The sequence below is a fragment of the Ursus maritimus genome, unplaced genomic scaffold, assembly GCF_017311325.1.
Source record: "Ursus maritimus isolate PB19 unplaced genomic scaffold, ASM1731132v1 scaffold_17, whole genome shotgun sequence".
NCBI lineage: Eukaryota > Metazoa > Chordata > Mammalia > Carnivora > Ursidae > Ursus > Ursus maritimus.
The window spans coordinates 10629359-10647769 of NW_024424119.1; the positions used below are offsets into that span (position 1 = coordinate 10629359).

At 34.4% G+C, this 18411-nt stretch overlaps 1 protein-coding gene across 3 annotated transcripts in view; it reads left to right on the forward strand.

Moving 5' to 3' along the window:
• CNTLN (centlein) overlaps window positions 1–18411 on the forward strand; it is a 285688-nt gene that overhangs the window by 207870 nt on the left and 59407 nt on the right. For all 3 annotated transcript variants that reach the window (XM_040631462.1, XM_040631460.1, XM_040631461.1), the window contains exons 17-18: window positions 6886–6979; window positions 7060–7283. In XM_040631462.1, the coding sequence (XP_040487396.1) occupies window positions 6886–6979; window positions 7060–7283 (318 nt within the window). The remainder of the gene's footprint in view (window positions 1–6885; window positions 6980–7059; window positions 7284–18411) is intronic.

Consider the following 18411-nt stretch of genomic DNA (forward strand, 5'->3'; position numbering starts at 1 on the left):
TTAATTTTGCCTGTTTTTGAGTTTTATGGAACTATACAGTATGTCCTCTTTTGTGTCTGGCTTCTTTTGTTCAATAATATGTGGAGTTCATTCATTTTCGTTACTGTCTTTAGTGTTTTATTGCCTGAATATGCCATAATTTATCCATTCTACTGCTGAATTTTGGGTTGCTTCATTCTGGATTTTTTACAAATGCAATGAATATTTTTGTACATGTCTTCTATTGCACAAGCATGGGCATTTCTGTAATTAAATACTAAGAGTGGAATTACTGCACCATAGATGATAAGATTTTAGTTGATAATGCTGTTTTCCAAAGTGTTGTACCAATTTGTTGCACCTACCAGTAGACTATGAAAATTTTTACTGTTCCTTATCAGCACTTGGTATATTAGTCTTTCCCATTTCAGTCAGTTTTGTATATATGTTGAGGTATATTGTTGTGGGTTTAATTTATGTTTCTGTTCTTACTAATAAGGTGTTGAGTACTTTCGCATAGTTGCTGGCCATTTGGATTTCTTTAGAAAATTGCCTCTTCAAGTCTGCCCATTTTACAAATGACTTGTCTGAATTTTTCTTATTCATTAGTAGGAATTCCTATATATATTCTGTAAATGAGTCTTTCGTTATATATATTATAGCTATCTTGCCCTACTCCCTGCTTTTTTGCTCTTCCTAATGGAATATTTTGAGAAACAGAATATCTTAATTCTAATGTGGTCACATCAATTTTTCTTTCCTGTATGAATAGCACTTTTTGTGTTCTATATAAAAATTTTTACCTGTTCCAACTTAGAAATTTTCTTATACTATCTTCCTTGTTATCTTTTCCTGTATTATCTGATTTACCATTTTGATTTTCATGTCTATGTCTGGCATTGATATGCATGTAATGTAAGATAGGGATGAAGTTCCACAGTTACCCCACTATGTTTAGCAGTGCCACCTTTGTTCTAAATCAAATTTACATATACATGTGGGTATGTTGCTAGGCTTTTCTTCTCTTTTATCAGTATATTTATTTATATCATGCTGTCTCATTACTATTATTTTATAATCATCTGGATTGATAATAGAGCAAGTTCTCCATCTTGTTCTTCGAGCCTCTTCAGTATTTTTGATGCTTTGCTCTTCAAAATGAATTTAGAATCAGCTTCTCAAGTTCAGTAAAAAATCATTTGGGATTTTGATAGGGACTGTTAAGAATATAAAGTAAAAATAAAACAATAAGAAGACTCTGAAGAATAGAGATAAGAGAGACCACCTAGGAATCACAAGACTCAAGAAGCAATATGATTGGTGAGTTTTCTGGGTTTTCATTTTGCCTCATATATCCTGGCCTGGATGTTGAAGAAACCTGTCACCTGGAAACACCAATTGGTCAAATGATGAAATGCCTCAATAAAACCCTGCTCTGTCTAGTTAAATGACCAAGAAAGGGGCAGCCCAGCGAGATAGAAAATTTTTATACAATAATCACCCTACTCTACCCAAATACCACAAAAAAAAAATTGCAAACCTACCTCTACCCACATTGGTAAAAACCTAGTGGGGAACCTTAGACTTTTACTCTCACCTGGCTCTAAGGAGTCACCCCGTACCTCTCCTCCTCCCATCAGGGTAGTGTTAGAAAAACAAAGTGAGGAGCCAGTGGTAATGATTCCCTTCCATCCATGTCATCAGAAGTCACAGAGGGAGTGAGACATCCATTTTCATCCATCAGTAAAGAAATGACCCTCCCTTCCTAACAGGGTGATTTCAAAGGCCATGTGCAGAGATGGGGATTTTCATCACCTCCCATATCTGTAAAGCATCTCACTCCCCCCCTACCTCACTGTGTCAGTAGAACTAAGTGAGGAATGGAAACAAGGCCATGCTCCATCTCCCAGGCAGGATGGCATCAGCAGAGGCCTTCGAGGAGCCTGAACTTTCACCTCTACCAAACAGTAATGAGGTGTCCCTCCCCAACCATGGTGTCAGCAGAAACTGGACTTGCATCCCCAATCGGAAAGAGACGGTGCTCTCTTGCTCCACCAATGTGCTATCAGAGGAAGCCTGCCAAAATAGAAGATATAAATAAGATCCAGAGTCTTGAATTATAATGCCCAAAATGTCCAGGATACAATGGAAAATTACTCATTATACCGAGAAATCAGGAAAACCTCAATTTGAATGAAAAGATGATCAACAGAAGCCAATAACAAGATGACACAGATGTTGGAACTACATGACAAGCATTTTATTTTATTTTTTAAAGATTTATTTACTTATTTGAGAGAGAAAGCACTAGCTGGAAGGGCAGAGGGAGAAGGAGAGAGAATCTCAAGCAGACTCTACACTGAGCCTGGAACCTGATGCAGGGCTTGATCTCATGACCTGAGCTGAAACCAAGAGCTGAATGCTTAACAGACTGTGCCACCCAGGCACCCCATGACAGGCATTTTAAGGAAACCATCATAAAATTGCTTCAACAAGCTGTTACGAACAGATTTCAAATAAATGAAAAGCTAGAACATCTCAAGAATGAAATGGAAAGTCTCAGCAAAGAAATAGAAGATATAAAAAAGAACCAAATGGAAATTTTAATTTAAAAAAATAAGTATTTGTGGGGATTGTGGCATCAATTCCCTCTACTCAGTTTGATTTCGAGACTGATGACACCAAACACCTACGAAGAGGGGAAGAAAGGGGGCGCCTGGGTGGCTCAGTCGTTAAGTGTCTGCCTTCGGCTCTGGTTGTGATCCCGGGGTCCTGGGATTGAGCCCCGCATCGGGCTCACTGCTCTGCTGGGAGCCTGCCTCTTCCTCTCCCACTCCCCCTGCTTGTGCTCCCTCTGTCGCTGGCTGTCTCTCTGTCAACATCTTTAAAAAAATAAAAAATAAAAATAAAAGAGGGGAAGAAAGGTTTATTTTCTCATAATGGAATACAGAATCTAGAATGTATCCACAAGTATGAAGAAGTAATTTTTGACAGAGATACGAAAGCAATTCATAGAGGAAGAATGGTCTTTTCCACAAACAGTGCTGGAGCAATTGAATAGCCCTAGACAAAAAAAAAAAAAAGAACTTATACCTAAACCTCCCACCCTATGCAAAAATTAACTTGAAATAGATCACTGATATAAATGTAAAACATTAAATCATAAAATTTATAGAAGGAAAAGTAAGGGGAAATTTTCCGGACTTAGGGCTTGATGAATCCTTTTTAGGTATGTCACCAAGAGCATGGATCCCTAAAAGAAAATATCAATAAATTAGACTTAATTAAAATTAAGAAATTTCAGTCTGTGAAAGGCCCTCTTTTGAGGATAAAAAGATATGCTATATGAGAGACTATGGACTCTGAGAAACAAACTGAGGGCTTCGGAGAGGATGGGGGTGGGGGAATGGGATAGGCTGGTGATGGGTAGTGATACGGGGAAGTGTTGCATGGTGCACTGGGTGTTATACGCAACTAATGAATCATCGAACTTTACATCAAAAACCAGGGATGTACTGTATGGTGACTAACATAATATAATAAAAAAAATATTTAAAAAAAAAGATACGCTATAGACGGGAGGAAGTATTACAAACCATTTATGTGACAAAGGACTCATATTTTGAATATATAAAGATTTTGTCAAAGCTCAACAATAGAAATTCAAATAATCTAGTTAGAAAATGGAGTAAAAAACATGAACAGACATTTCACTGAGAAGGATAAATGGAAGGCAAATAAACACACACAAAGATGTCTAACATCACTAACCATTAGGGAAATGAAGGTTAAGATTCTGATGAGATACACATCTTTTGGAATAGGTAAAACTAAAAATAGTGGCAATACCAAATGCTAACAAGAATGCAGGGAGACTGGATCTCACATATAATGCTAGTGTGAATATACTGTGGTACAGCACTCTGGGAAACAGTTGGCAGTTTCTTTAAAAAAAAAAAAAAAAAAAAAGGAAGGGGTGGCTGGGTGGCTCAGTCAGTGATCTACTTTCTGTTCAGGTCATGATCCCAGGGTCCTGGCATCGAGGCCCAGGTTGGGCTTTGTGCTCAGCATGGAGTCTTCTTCTCTCTGCCTCTGCCCCTCCCCACTGCTTGTTTTCTCTCTGTCTCTGACAAATAAATAAATAAACTCTTAAAAAAAAAAAAAAAGGGACATGTGGGTGACTCAGTTAAGCATCTGCCATTGCTCAGGTCATGATCCTGGGGTCCTGGGATCATGTCCTGCATCAGGCTCCTTGCTCCACAGGGAGCCTGCTTCTCCCTTTGCCTGGCATTCAACCTGCTTGTGCTGTGTGTCTCTCTCTCTGACAAATAAATAAATAAAATCTTAAAAAAAAAAAAGGAACTAATCATACATTTATCATACAATCCAACTATTTGCCTCTTGGACACTTATCCCAGAGAAATGGAAATTTATGTTTACCAAAAAAACCTGTATATGAATGGTCATAACAACTTTATGTCTAATATCTGACAACTGGCAACAACCAAAATTTCCTTCAATAGCTGAATGGTTAAACTGTGATACATCCATTCCATGTAATACTACTCAGCAAAAAAAAAAAAAAAAAAGAGAGAGAGAGAGAGAGAGACAAACTGTTGACACACTATATCCTAGATTTGTAACCTCAAATTTCTCATCTTGAGTTGGCGGCCTAGGCCATCTTTCCATGCCTTTTATGTTCTGTGTTGCTGTGGACATGGAATATCAAGTTCAGAGGAGATTATCAATTGTCCTGTATTTTGCTGGCCACTTTGTCAGTCACGTCTGTCTCTGGCTTCCTGCTTCTACCTCATTTGTGGCATCAGAATTCCTTTAACATTTTGCCATGTTAAAAAAATACTTTAAGTGTGCTGATATCAGTGTTTAAGATTTTCCTGAATTTCTATGAGGGCATCTTAGTGGCTCAGTCAGTTGAGTGTCAGACTGTTGGTTTTAACTCAAGTTATAATCTCACAATGGTGAGATCAAGCCCTGCGTCAGGCTCCATGCTCAGCTTGGAGTCTGCTTAAGACTCTCTCTCTTCCTCTGCCCCTCTCCCCCCTTGTGTGCATGCTCTCTCTCTCTCTCTAAATACATAAAATCTTAAAAAAAAAAAAAAGAATTTTTCTGAATATCTAGTCAGAAATAATCCTGGAAATGGAAGCCCATTCTTTCTTATTTTAGGTCCAGTTAATTTGACACCAAGTTTGGTGACTAATAATGGTAATTTGGTAGTTTTGTTTGGGACATTTTTTTTTAATGCTTAGTACATGACTGGCACTTGAATCTTCATAAAGCAATGAAACATTTTTTAAAAATATATCTTATATACTGGTTCTAAAGAATTTCAAATGAGGTATTTCAGAAATATTTTGAGAATGAAGTAAGTTTAAAGGAAAAGTATTTGGCTTAAAGGAAATCCCTATCTTAAATAAAATATGTGGCTCATTGCCAAAGTAACACTGGATCAAATTTATTTTTCCTTCGGTTTTTATTATAATTATTTATTCCAAAATTGGGATCTTTGAAAAAAAAATTCCTTTTTAAAAAGAATTCATTTTCTAGATTGATAGCATTCCTGTTTTTTAGCCAATAAATTCTTAAATAAGACCTCATATTTTAGTATTATGATTTATAATATTTTGAAAACATGTTCCTATTTAAATTTTTACTTTGGGCAAACTCTTTTATTTTTTAATCTGCTGGCATCTCTAATTACAAGTCTGAAATTCCTGGGGCAAAGGAAAGAAAAAAAATTTTTTTAATCTGTTTTATAATATCAAAGTACTATCTTATGTTTCTGATATAGTAAAAATAAAAAGAAGATTCAATATAATATGAATAGTATAATGCCATTTTTGTTCATCCTCCAGAATAATCTAGATGAAAATATCCTAAAATTTTGACCATGATTATTTCTAGACAGTAGGCTTTCTGGTCACTTATTTTTTCTTTTTTCTTTCCTGTATGTATGGATTTTTTTTTCCGGAGAACACATATCATTTGAATAATGATATATAGAGCCATATTTTTTTTTTCTGGGAAACTAGGTTCCTTTCTCAAATACTATTATCTGTTGCATGTAGACTGATTAAACCCTTCTGACAAAGCTAAAATAATGTTGATGGTATAAAGTAACTTTCCTTGAAGCTGTATGTTTTCTTCACAACATTCTAATACACTGAAGCTAAATAAAATGAAGCCATGACTTTTGTTCCAAAATATTTCACCAACTTTAAAAGGGGGGGAGGGGTTTGAAGAAATGAGTAAAGGGAATCAAAGATAAAAGAAAAAAACAGATTTATTTGTCACAGTCAGCATTCCATTCTGGGATATGATAGATAGTCCATTTACACAAGGATATATTGAATATCAGGACTTATTGAAACCATATAATGTTTTATATATTTTCAGTATATTTCAGTATATATATAAACATATATATATATATGTATATATATATATACACATATATATATACACACATGTACACCCACACACACACACACACACATACTGAATTGGTAATTTGTGATTTAAATTAAATCACAAATTGGAAATTTGTAATTTCAGTATATATACTGAATTGGTAATATTTTTATTGCTTTTATTATATTTCCTCCCAGATTTTTAAACTGTCCATAGGTTAAATTTGTACCACTTCTGGGTTGATTTTGTATTTGTATGTTGTGCCTACTAGCTCAACTTCTTTTTTTTCTAGTTCAATTTTAATGCACATATTATGTTCATTTATGAGTTCTTGGTATCAGTTATAGAATTTTATTTAAAAATTTTTAGTCTGCATAGATAAATATATTTTTAGGTAAAGAATATTATTTATTATGTTCATTCACTTGAAGTCTTTATTGAGTAATAATCTAATTTTTATAAAACATTCAAATTTAGAATTATTTCCATTACAAGAATGCCAAAAAACCAACTTTTCATAAGAAGAATGGTAACATACAAAAGAGTTCACATACAACGGTTCCTACCAGAGGTAAGAATGTACTTGAAATTAACAATGTCTTTTTAATTTACTGTTTTTTAAAAAAAATATTATGAACATCATCTTTATAGTTAACAGAGAAAAGTGGAAAAATATAACTGCGCAGAAATCAAGTAGCAATATCATTTTATTACGAGAACGTATTGTATCTTTACAACAACAAAACAGTGTACTTCAGAATGCCAAAAAAATAGCAGAATCGTCTGTCAAAGAATATAAAGAAATCAATGAAAAACTCCTTCAGCAACAGCAAGTATCTGATCAACGATATCAGACAAGCAGACAGACAATAAAGGTAAAGCCCTTTAAAAATTAATTATAATAGACTGTATTATAAGGGTGGATATTTTGTTTTACATGTTTTGTTTGGTTCATATTTGTGTTCTTTATTGTGTTATAACTTGGATTTTGAGAACAGGCTTCATAAATGCATTTAGGTTGCCCATTTGCCCATGTCTAAAACTTTGAATTTCTCATTATAAGTCAAATTATTAAATAGTAATTACCTCTGTTCCTCTTTGCAAATACTAGTATAACGTGCGAAGATTTTAACATAAATATCTATTTTAATGTGTTCCTGTAACTTATCTATGCTTTTGTTAAACTCAGGTGAATTGAGTTTTCTGCAACAGTTTTTAGACACATTATAACATTGCTGGTTATCATAATTTAATCTTAAGGCAAATGAAAAGATTGTTCCTTAAGTCTTCATTCTTAAATGTATTTGCTTGTGTAAAAAATGATTTTTTGAAATTTGTCTTACACAGAAGAATTCATCATTTTAGAAAATAATTTTTAAATCACTATCATACATAATTTTAAATTGTGCTTAAATTCTCTACTTCTATTATCTAGTGCTTTGATTCAAGCAATACCCAGTAAATGTTTTAATTATAAAGGATTACTGTTATGCTAATTATACTAAGAACTGTGTTCTGGCTTCATTCCCGAAGTAGCCTTATAACCAAATCTGATCCATGTTCCAAACGTACTCTGAAACTTACTTTCTATGATCCGGATTTTAAAAATTTATTAAGACTTGTTTTCTGGCCTAATAGATAGTAGGTACTACAGAATATTCCATGTGCACTTGAGAAGAATGTGTACTCTGCTGTTGTTGGAGTGAATGTTCTATATAATCTGTTGAGTCTAGTTGGTTAATAATGATGTTCAACTCTTCCATATTTTTGCTGATTTTCCATCTAGCTCTATCAGTTATTGAGAGTGAAATATTTAAATCACCCACTATTAATTTTTTTGTAATAGCTTTAATGAGATATAATTCACATACCATACAATTCTCTTATTTAATTCAGTGGCTGTCACAATATAGACACAATTGGGCGGCTATCACCAAAGTCAACTTTAGAACATTTTCATAACTTCATAAAGGGACCCTGTACCCTTTATCAATCATCCTTCCCCCATCTCTGCCAGCTCTAGGCAACTACTAATCTACGCTCTATATAGATTCTAGGGGCAGAAAAATTTATCCTGCTTCCCTTATAGGTTATTTGGCTTGTCGAATAATTAAATTGTCATAAGACAGATTAACAGGAGAAAAACAAATTTAATTTCATATGTATTAGAGACCCGTAAAAATATGAGACCCAAAAAGCATCTAGATAATTGAAGCTTATATAACATCCTGAGCTAAGGAAAGGGGTGGAGGTCTGGGGTACAAAGGGAGGAAGGCCTTTCATAGGAAAGCTAGAGGAGTTATTTGGAAAACAAACTTGGTTCTGTTATGCAGATAAAGTTCTTTGGTAAAAAGGAGGGTGCTTGGATGGCTCAGCTGGTTGTGTCCAACTCTTGGTTTTGGCTCAGGTCATGGTCTTAGGGTCATGAGATTGAGCCCCACATCAGGTTCCACACACTCAACACAGAGTCTGCTTGAGATTCTCTCCCTCTGCCCCTCCTTCTGGTCTCTCTTTTTCTAAAATAAATAAATAAAATCTTTAAAAGAATAATTTCTTAGTTAAAAAGGTACTTCTGGTAATACCTCTCTTCCTGGTACAGGGTTGCTTTCCAATGTAAATTTAGGCAATTGAAGGGAATGGGTAAAGAGCTTTTCTTGAATCTGCTGGGATTTGGTTGCCTTTAGCTCAAAATAACCCTTATGTCAAAGAGACATAATTTGGGGTGACAGAATCTGCTCCCTTTCAAGATTTGCCTATCCAGACATTTCATATAGATGGAATTTTACAATATGTGGCATTTGTGTCTGGCTTCTTTCTCTTTACATAATGTTTAGAAGTTCATCCATGTCGTAGCATATATCACTATTAGCATAAGGATTTTGAAGATTTTTTTCCTCCATAAAGAAATGAAGAAACAAGCAAATATTATTGGGAATCAACATCTTCATAACACTTTGTACAGAACCTAATCTCCTGAGAAAGGATCAATGTAATAATTCTAAGACAATTGGTGGATCAAGGGGTTACAAGTTTTCTAAACCATAAACTCCTATCTTTAAAAAGATTGAAGATCAAATAAAAGCATTTTCCATGAAAACTATAAAACATTTTTGAGGTTCTCTATGTACATTGAGGAACACTCATAATTCCTCTAGGAAATTCTGGAAATTAACCAGAGACTTGCAACAATCTAGTGTATATTATTCAAGAAAAACAGCTGAGTCTAAAGAATAGGAAACTTCATGGCATAATTTGCCTTGGTCCCATTCTCCACAATCCCAGCTCTGCAGTAGCCTAGGGATAAAGATGGTCCATGTTCCCCATGCAGCCTGGCAACTACCAGAAGAAGCTGAATGGAACTATAACTCCTATAAAGCCTGATTCCCAAACAGTTGTCATCATTTGACGTGTCTGATGCTTTCCTTGAAGACCCCAGTTGAAAAGATGACTCTGATCTCAATCACTGTGAGCAGGCTTTGTGGCAGGTGAGATAGGTGGATGGGATTGTCAAAACAATTACAGGCAAGTGTTTTAACTTCAGGTTGCCTGAGGTGATAGATTCTAGTTTAGGTCAAACAATGTATTAACCAAATAGCGTAAAAGGAAAAGTTGGGGAATGAGATGTCTATAAAAGTTTTGAAAGCCTCTGACATATTCCTGGGAATCTGGAGGACACATGCTTTCACAAAACTTTGTGAATACTCAGGAAAGAAATGAGAAAGCCTAGGCACTTGCCTCTGTCTTACTGTAAGGTTCTGTGCAACATGATAGTAAATATTAAGGCAGTATTGTTCATGGCAGCATAATTGATAATAACCAGAAGGTAGAAATAACCAAAATGTCCATTTATTGGTGGAAGGATAAATGTGGTATATGTATACAGTGGAATATTATTAAACCACCAGAAGTAATGAAGTATTGATACATGTTACAACATGGATGAAACTTAAAAATATTATATTTAGTGAAAGAAGCAAGTCAGAAAAGAGCACATATTATGTGATTCCATATATATATGAAATATCTAGAATAGGCAAATCTATAGAGACAGAGGTAGATTAGTGTTTGCTCTGGGCTGGGGGAAAAGAAGAACATGGTAGTGGTTGCTAAAGTGTGTGGGTTTCTGCTTAAAATGTTGATAATATTCTAAAATTCACTGCAATGATGGTTGGGCATATCTGTGAATATACTAAAAGGCATTGAAAATTTATACTTTGAATCAATAGTGTGGTATGTGGATTATATCTCAGTAAAACTTTTTTAAATGTTGGTTTTAAATGGGAAAATATACCAACAAATAATAGTATTGCATGACTTTTATTGATAATGTATTCATGGTTGACAGAATAATTAATAAATTCTCTATTCAAATTAGTAAAACCTACTGCCAACATAATTGTTTACATAATATATATTATGGAAGGGGTGCTTGTGTGGCTCTAGTTGGTTAAGTGTCTGACTCTTGATTTCAGATCAGGTCATGATCTCAGCGTTGTGAGATGGAGCCCCACATTGGGCTCCATGCTGGGTGTGGAGCCTGTTTGGGATTCTCTGTCTCCTCTGCCCCTTCCTTTCCTCCTGCTTGCTCACTCTCTCTCTCTCAAAATAAATAAATAAAATCTTTAAAAATATATTATGGTAAAGTATAATAGCTATATAACATTTTTAGATGTATAGAGAACCTACTATTAGACAAAGCACTTCAATTATTATTAAATTCAACAAAGTAAAATGCATTTAAGGTGAATTTTCTTAAAATTAACTTTGAATCTAAACATGTTTTCTTTTTCTAACACATTCAGTTCTCTATTATAAAAGTGAACATCAAGGAATAGATATGTTAAAGCTTATAATATTGACTAGCTTTTGCAGTTTGAACACTCAGTTCCTTGACTCAAGAGACTTACTAATAATTCACACTGAAAACTGTGAAAAATGAGTCCCAAATCTTAAGAACAGCAAAATGTAAATGTCATCTTCTTTTGTTCTAGTAACATTACTTAATTGTATTATGACTGTGGAAACTCCTTATAGCCACATATGTGTCATCATGTAGATTTAAACAGAATTAACTCATAGAAGCAAACTACCAGAATCCATATAATAAAAGAAAATGCAGCTTTAGCTATAAAAACACCTTTTAAAAAATCTTGTGAATGTTTTGCATTAGGTATTACATAATTATATGTAAGATATCAGCTGGTAGATATCAAACATAAATTTTTGTGGAATTTTACATACTGTGAAATTTATTTCTAATAAGGCTTCCCCTGAAGTAATATGTGTTTAAAGAAATTAGAATCTGTACCATTTATTCATATATGAATAGATGAGTTATTTTATTAATTTCCCTTCCTTATTTGTTTAACAAAATGGATTTCAGGAGGTTTATTATCACTGTGATTGAAGTGTGTTCCCCCAAAATTCATATGTTGAAGCCCTAACTCCTAATGTTATGGTTTTGGGGAATGGGAACCTTTGTGAGGTAATTACATTTGGTTGAGGTCATGAGGGAAGGGCCCTCATGGTGGGTTTAGTGACCTTTGGAAGACAGCTCTCACTAGAACCTGACCATGCTGGCATTCTGATTTCTTGCTTCCAGCCTCCAGAACTGTAAGATATTAAATGTCTGTTGTTTAAGCCCTCAGTCTACGGGGGGTTTGTTGTTGTTATAGCAACCCAAGCAGAGCAATGGAGATTTTGGTACTAGCAGTTGAGTGCTATTGTGACTAATACCTAAAAATGTGGAAGCACCTTTGGAACTGTGTAAGGGGTACATGCTACAAGAGTTTTGTGGTACATACTAGAAACACAGACATTAAGGGTATTCTATAGAGGGTTCAGATGGACATGAGGAACTTGTTTTTAGAAACTAGGGGGAAGGCAATCCTTGTTGCAGAGTGTCAAAGAACTCCGCTGAACTGTGTTCTATTGTTTTGTGGAAGGTAGATCTTGAGAGCAATGAAATTGTATGTTCTTTTATTAAAATTTTATTTTGGGAGGAGTAGTTTTAAGTTCACAGCAAAATTGAAAAGAAGGTGCTGAGATTTCTCATATATCCCGTGCTTCCACACATGCATAGACTCCCTTATTGTTAGTATCCCCACCAGAAAGGTATATTTATTACAATCGACAAACCTACATTGATACATCATAATTACCCAAACTGCATAGTTTACCTTATAGTTCACTCTTGCTATTGTACAATCTTTGGGTTTGGACAAATGCATAATGACACATACTATTCATGTATTTGTTTTCACTGCCCTAAAAGTCCTCTATGTTTTGCCTATTTATCCTCCCCACCCACTCCAATCCCTGGCAACTGCAGATTTTTTTTTTTTCTTTTTTTTTACTGTCTCCATAGCTTTCCCTTTTGCAGAATGTCATATAGTTGGAATCATGCAGTACAGAGTTTTCAGACTGGCTTCTTTCCCTTGATAATATTCACCTAAGTTTCCTCCCTGTTTTTTCATGGTTCAAAGGCTTATTTCTTTTTAGCACTGAATAATATTCCATTGTCTGGATGTACCACAGTTTATGTATCCACTCACCTACTGAAGGACATCTTGACTGCTTCCATGCTTTGGCAATTATGAATAAAGCTGTTATAAACATCCCAATAAAGGGTCTTACATGCACATGGGTTTTCCATGCCTTTGGGCAAATACCAAGAAGCATGATTTCTAGGTCATATGGTAAAAATATGTTTAGTTTTGTAAGAAACTGCCAAGCTGTCTTCCAAAATACTGTACCATTTTGATTCCCAGCAGCAATGAATGAGATTCCCATTGCTCCACATTCTCACTAGAATTTGATGTTGACAGTGTTGTGGATTTTAGCCATTCTGAAAATGTGTAGTGGTATTTCATGGTGGTTTTAATTTGCATTTCCCTGATGACATATGATGTGGACCATCTTTTTATATGCTTGTTTGCCATGTTTATCTTCGGTAAGATGTCTGTTTGGGTCTCCTGCCCACTTTTTAATTGGGTTCTTTGTTTTCTTACTGAGTTTTAGGAGTTCTTTGTGTATTTTGGAAAAAGTCCTTTATCAGATATGTCTTTTGTAAATATTTTCTTCCAGTCTATAGCAGAATGTGCCTTCTCATTCTCTCAACACTGGACTTTGTAGAGCAGAAGTTTTGAATCCTAATGAAGTTCAGCTTATCAATTATTTTTTTCATGGATCATGCTTTTAGTGTATCTAAAAAGCGATCACCATACCCAAGATCACTTAAAGGTTCTCCTATTTTATCTTCTAGAAATTTTTTAGCTTTACATTTTACACTTCGGTCTGTGATCCATTTCAATTAATTTTTGTGAGGGAATAAAGTCTGTGTCTAGATTCATTTTTTTTTTTTTTTTTTTGCTTGTAGATGTCCAAATATCCTAGCACAATTTATTGGAAAGGCTATCTTCTCTCCATCGTATTGCCTTTGCTTTTTTGTCAAAGATCAGTTGACTCTATTTATGTGGGTCTATTTCTGGGCTGTCTATTCTGTTCCATTGACCTATTTATATTTATTCTTTTACCAATACCACATGTTTTGATTACTGTAACTTTACAGTAAGTCTTGAAATCAGGTAGTGTTAAGTCTTCTAACTTTGTTGTTTTCCTTCAATACTGTGTTGACTAATCTGGGTCTTTTGCCTCTTCATATAAACTTTAGAATCAGTTTTTCAGTATTCACATGCTGGGATTTTGATGAGATTTCAGTGAATCTGTAGAACCAATTGGAAAGAACTAACATCTTGACAATATTGTATCTTCCTTTCCATGAACATGGAATATCTCCATTTATTTAGTTCTTCTTTGATTGCATTTCTCAAACTATTTTAGTCTTTCTTATATAGACATTGTCCATATTTTGTTAGCTATATATCAAAGTATTTACTTTTTAAGTATGCTAATGTACATGGGATGTTTTGCTTTTCAATTCTACTTGTTCACTGCTGATATATAGGAAAGGGATTGACTTTCATTTATTAACCTTTTATCCATCAACTGTGTGCATAATCACTTTTTTGGTCCAGGAGTTTTTTTGTTTATTCTTTTGGATTTTCTTCATTGACAGTCATATCTGTGAACAGTTTTATTTCTTCCCTCCAGTTATGGATACCTTTCACTTCATTTTCTTCTCTTGCTGCCTTAGGTAGGACTTCCAGTATGACAAAAAGCGAGGGTGAGAGGAGACCTCTTGCCCTGCACCTGATCTTAGTGGAAAAGGTTCAAGTTTCTCATCATTAAGTGTGATGTTACTTATAGGGCTTTTGTAGATATTCTTTATGAAGTTGAGGATGCTCACCTATATTCCTAATTTACTGAGAGTTCTTACTGTAAATATGTGTTGAATTTGTCAGATGATTTTCTGCATCTAGTGATGTGATCATGTGATTTTTATTTTTGAAGTTGTTGATGCGAAGGATGCATTAGTTGATTTTTATCTCTTGATTCATTATGTCAACCTGTAAGGAGGATAGTGATATTATATTATATTATATTATATTATATTATATTATATTATATTATATTATATGTAGTGCAATTAATACTTAAAGAATTGGAGTGAATTGCTTAAGATCAAGCTGAGTTGGCTGGCATTCTAGGATTGCAACCTACGTCTATCTCTTGATCTTAACTCCATAGTCTTTCTACTTTTCTTTTCTTTTTTTTTTTTTTTTAAAGATTTTATTTATTTATTTGACAGAGAGAGACAGCCAGCGAGAGAGGGAACACAAGCAGGGGGAGTGGGAGAGGAAGAAGCAGGCTCATAGTGGAGGAGCCTGATGTGGGGCTCAATCCCATAACGCCAGGATCACACCCTGAGCCGAAGGCAGATGCTCAACCACTGTGCCACTCAGGCGCCCCGTCTTTCTACTTTTCTAAGCTGACTTTTTATACAACTTTAAATTTAATAGTTTTAAAGTTCGCTATTTGTGAATTCTGTTGGATCCAGCAACTAATTTGCTCCTCAGAGTCAAAAATGTATATATTATACATCTTTGATAACTTTCGCAGAATCCTGCTTATTTAAGATCATAGTACATTCTCAATAAAAGAATGAAGATTGATTTATGACTAGTTTTTGCCAAGACTCTGATATGATATCGCATATTCTTATCAAGATTAAAAAATTGTGTTCTACTTCATGTACCTTCCTCTTTTCTTTACATCATTCTAAATCTAGCACCTCACTTAAAGTCTGGTTCATATATCACTTCTTGTATGCAACATTTCCCAGAGCCATTCTCCTTTTCTAAGTTTAGCATAAAATAAAAGAATTCTGTTGTAATTTATTAAGTTGGGGTAGTAATGTGACATATAAGTGAAAGTATCCTACAGACTTTTGTGATTAGGAACTAAAGAATAAATTTGAGAGTTAGGAGAACAGATAAGTCAAGACTGAATATTCATTTATATTGAGGAAGTGAGGCATTGATAACATTGAAGGAAAGGACTAAAAAGTTGACTAATCAATTGATAGATTATATAGTATCATGAAAGTGTTGGGAGTTACGATTTTGATATGAGAGTCAGCAATGTTAGTCTTATGGTGCTTTCAAGGAGAATGAGGCATTCTGTTTATCAAAAGTCCTATGAGGCCCAACTCACTTATTTGTGTTCACTTTCTTGTAACTCTTAAGCATTTAATTTTCTGAACCCTGATTTGTGCAATGGCCCTACATGTTTTCTGAAGGGAAAGGATACTCCTTTTTCCCCCCAAAATGCCATTTCTCTATATTAATAATAGTACTAACCAATCCCCAGAGGCATGACAGTATTTCCAAAAGTTAGAGAAGAGATGCTTTTCAAAATATGGGCTGGAGAACCAGACTTTCACCCTAGACCATTGCTGCTTTATAGCCTTTAATCTGCCTTTACTATAACTCCTCACCCGGAGTGTTACCAAGTAATCTCAGAACTTACATGTAATATTTCAATGTACATGTCATAAATATAGACTGCTATTTATTTTGTGATTAAACATCATTATCTCTTCAGATATCTTGGTGAAGTCTTGATTCCTCTGCCCTCTGAGTCAGATATAGTTAAATTTTGCAACAGCAAATTTTGTTCTCAGAAACTTTTTTGGCAACTGCAGTCTTAAAGCAGGTTCATTTTGAGGATTTGAATTTTCAAATTTGTTTCAGCTCTTGTCCAATTGCATTAACCAATTAATCTTAATTTAATCAAAACCCAAATAGAAGACTAATCTTGAATTAAAAACAACAGCAAAACCCATTCAACAAATATCTTGGGTTTTTAGGTTAATCTAGCATATAAACTTAGAGGAGGATACTATTAAATCTGAAGAGTCTTTTAGCAAACCCTGTAATTCTAAAAGGACTGTATTTTATGGATCTCCATAAAACATGTTCATTTGTATAGATATATATGATTGCTACTGCATCCTAAACTTACACTTGTCTTTCGTTTATATTTACTTATATAACTCTTATTTAAAAGACTGAGGTGTTAAATTGTGCTAGACTTTTTTTTTTTTCCTGTCAGGAATTGTAGAATTTTAAATAGCCTCATTTTCATCTTTGTGGTCTGTGTTCATAGCTCTAGTAATAATGAAGTAGAAAACTACTCTCTTATTGTACTTCATTGCTAATCTCCAGAGTTTTCTTTTATCTTACCCCAATAGCTTGTGTAGTACACATTCCTTGTAGGGTATTCAGTTTATATATGTCAGATTCTCTAGGGCCATGGCTTTTGCCAGATGAAGCACTTTTGATTTTGAAGCTGATGAAACACAGTGCTATTATTGATCTGTGCATGACACAGCCTGTCTCTCTCCTAGCAGAGTGTAGCAACATTTATCCAGGAATTTGTGAAATGTCACTCGGATCATGTTCGCAAGGTAAACTGTGCAAAAACCAGGATCTGAGCTGAGAATCCATGTGGAATTGGACGTGACTGTCTTATTCCTATGTCTTATCTTCTAGATGAACCAAGTGGTATTTGTTAACAGAATGTCTGTGTCTTATATTAGACTTTGTAGGGAACTATTATTATCACTCAGAACACTATGTACTGTAAAATCATACTTTTTATACTCTTGTTTTCAGATGCACTTATGATCTTACACAGAAAATAATAAGATAAGAAAATAACTGAATACATGTGAAAACGTCAGTTGGAGATTTATTTTCTGTTTATAATGAACCAGTGTTATAGTATATTGCACAGTCTTATATTCCTAGTAGTGCTTTTAGTCTTTGCATCAATGTACTTTCAGTTAAGTCTGTCTTGTTAAAATAGCAACGTGCCTAGAAGTGACAAATTATAACATTTTTCCCACTGTGGAATCATTGTGATATTTAATTATTCATATGTTTTAGAGTTTGGTTTTAAATGCCTAAAATTTTGGCTTGCACATGGATAGGTGTATTTGTTACAATTTATTTTAGTTTAATATACCTAAAGCAGGTAAAGCACTCTAATAATAGGATATTCAACAGTGAATTAAATGTTATCTTTGATCCCTATATAATGCACTACTAGGAGAGTTGAACATGTATATCATGATACAAAGAAATTGTAATATCTATCCATCCATCTATCTGTCTATCTATCATGTGTGAATGTGTGTGTGTGTAAACATATGCCATGGATATGTAGTGGATGGAAAGAGACAGTCATTCATCATAGTCATTATTTAGTAAGGCTTTTGAGGAGGTAGTATTTGGGCTTAGACTTATAGTTTAGTTTGATTTTGAAACAAAGCCATTGGAAGAAGGAAAGCTTGAAAAGACATCAAGGTGAGAAAGCAGTTTGTTGAGACTAGTGAATAATCTGGTATAGCTGTGGTTCTCAACTCTAGCTGCATGTTCTCCTCACCTGGGCAGCTTTAAAAAATACTTATGCCCAGGCCCTACCCTAGGCCAGTTAAATCTGAATATCTGGTGGTAATCCTTGTACCTTGCTAGTTTTTAAAAGCTCTCAGGTGGTTCTGATGTACAGTTAGGTGTGAGACTAAACTTTGAGAAAATA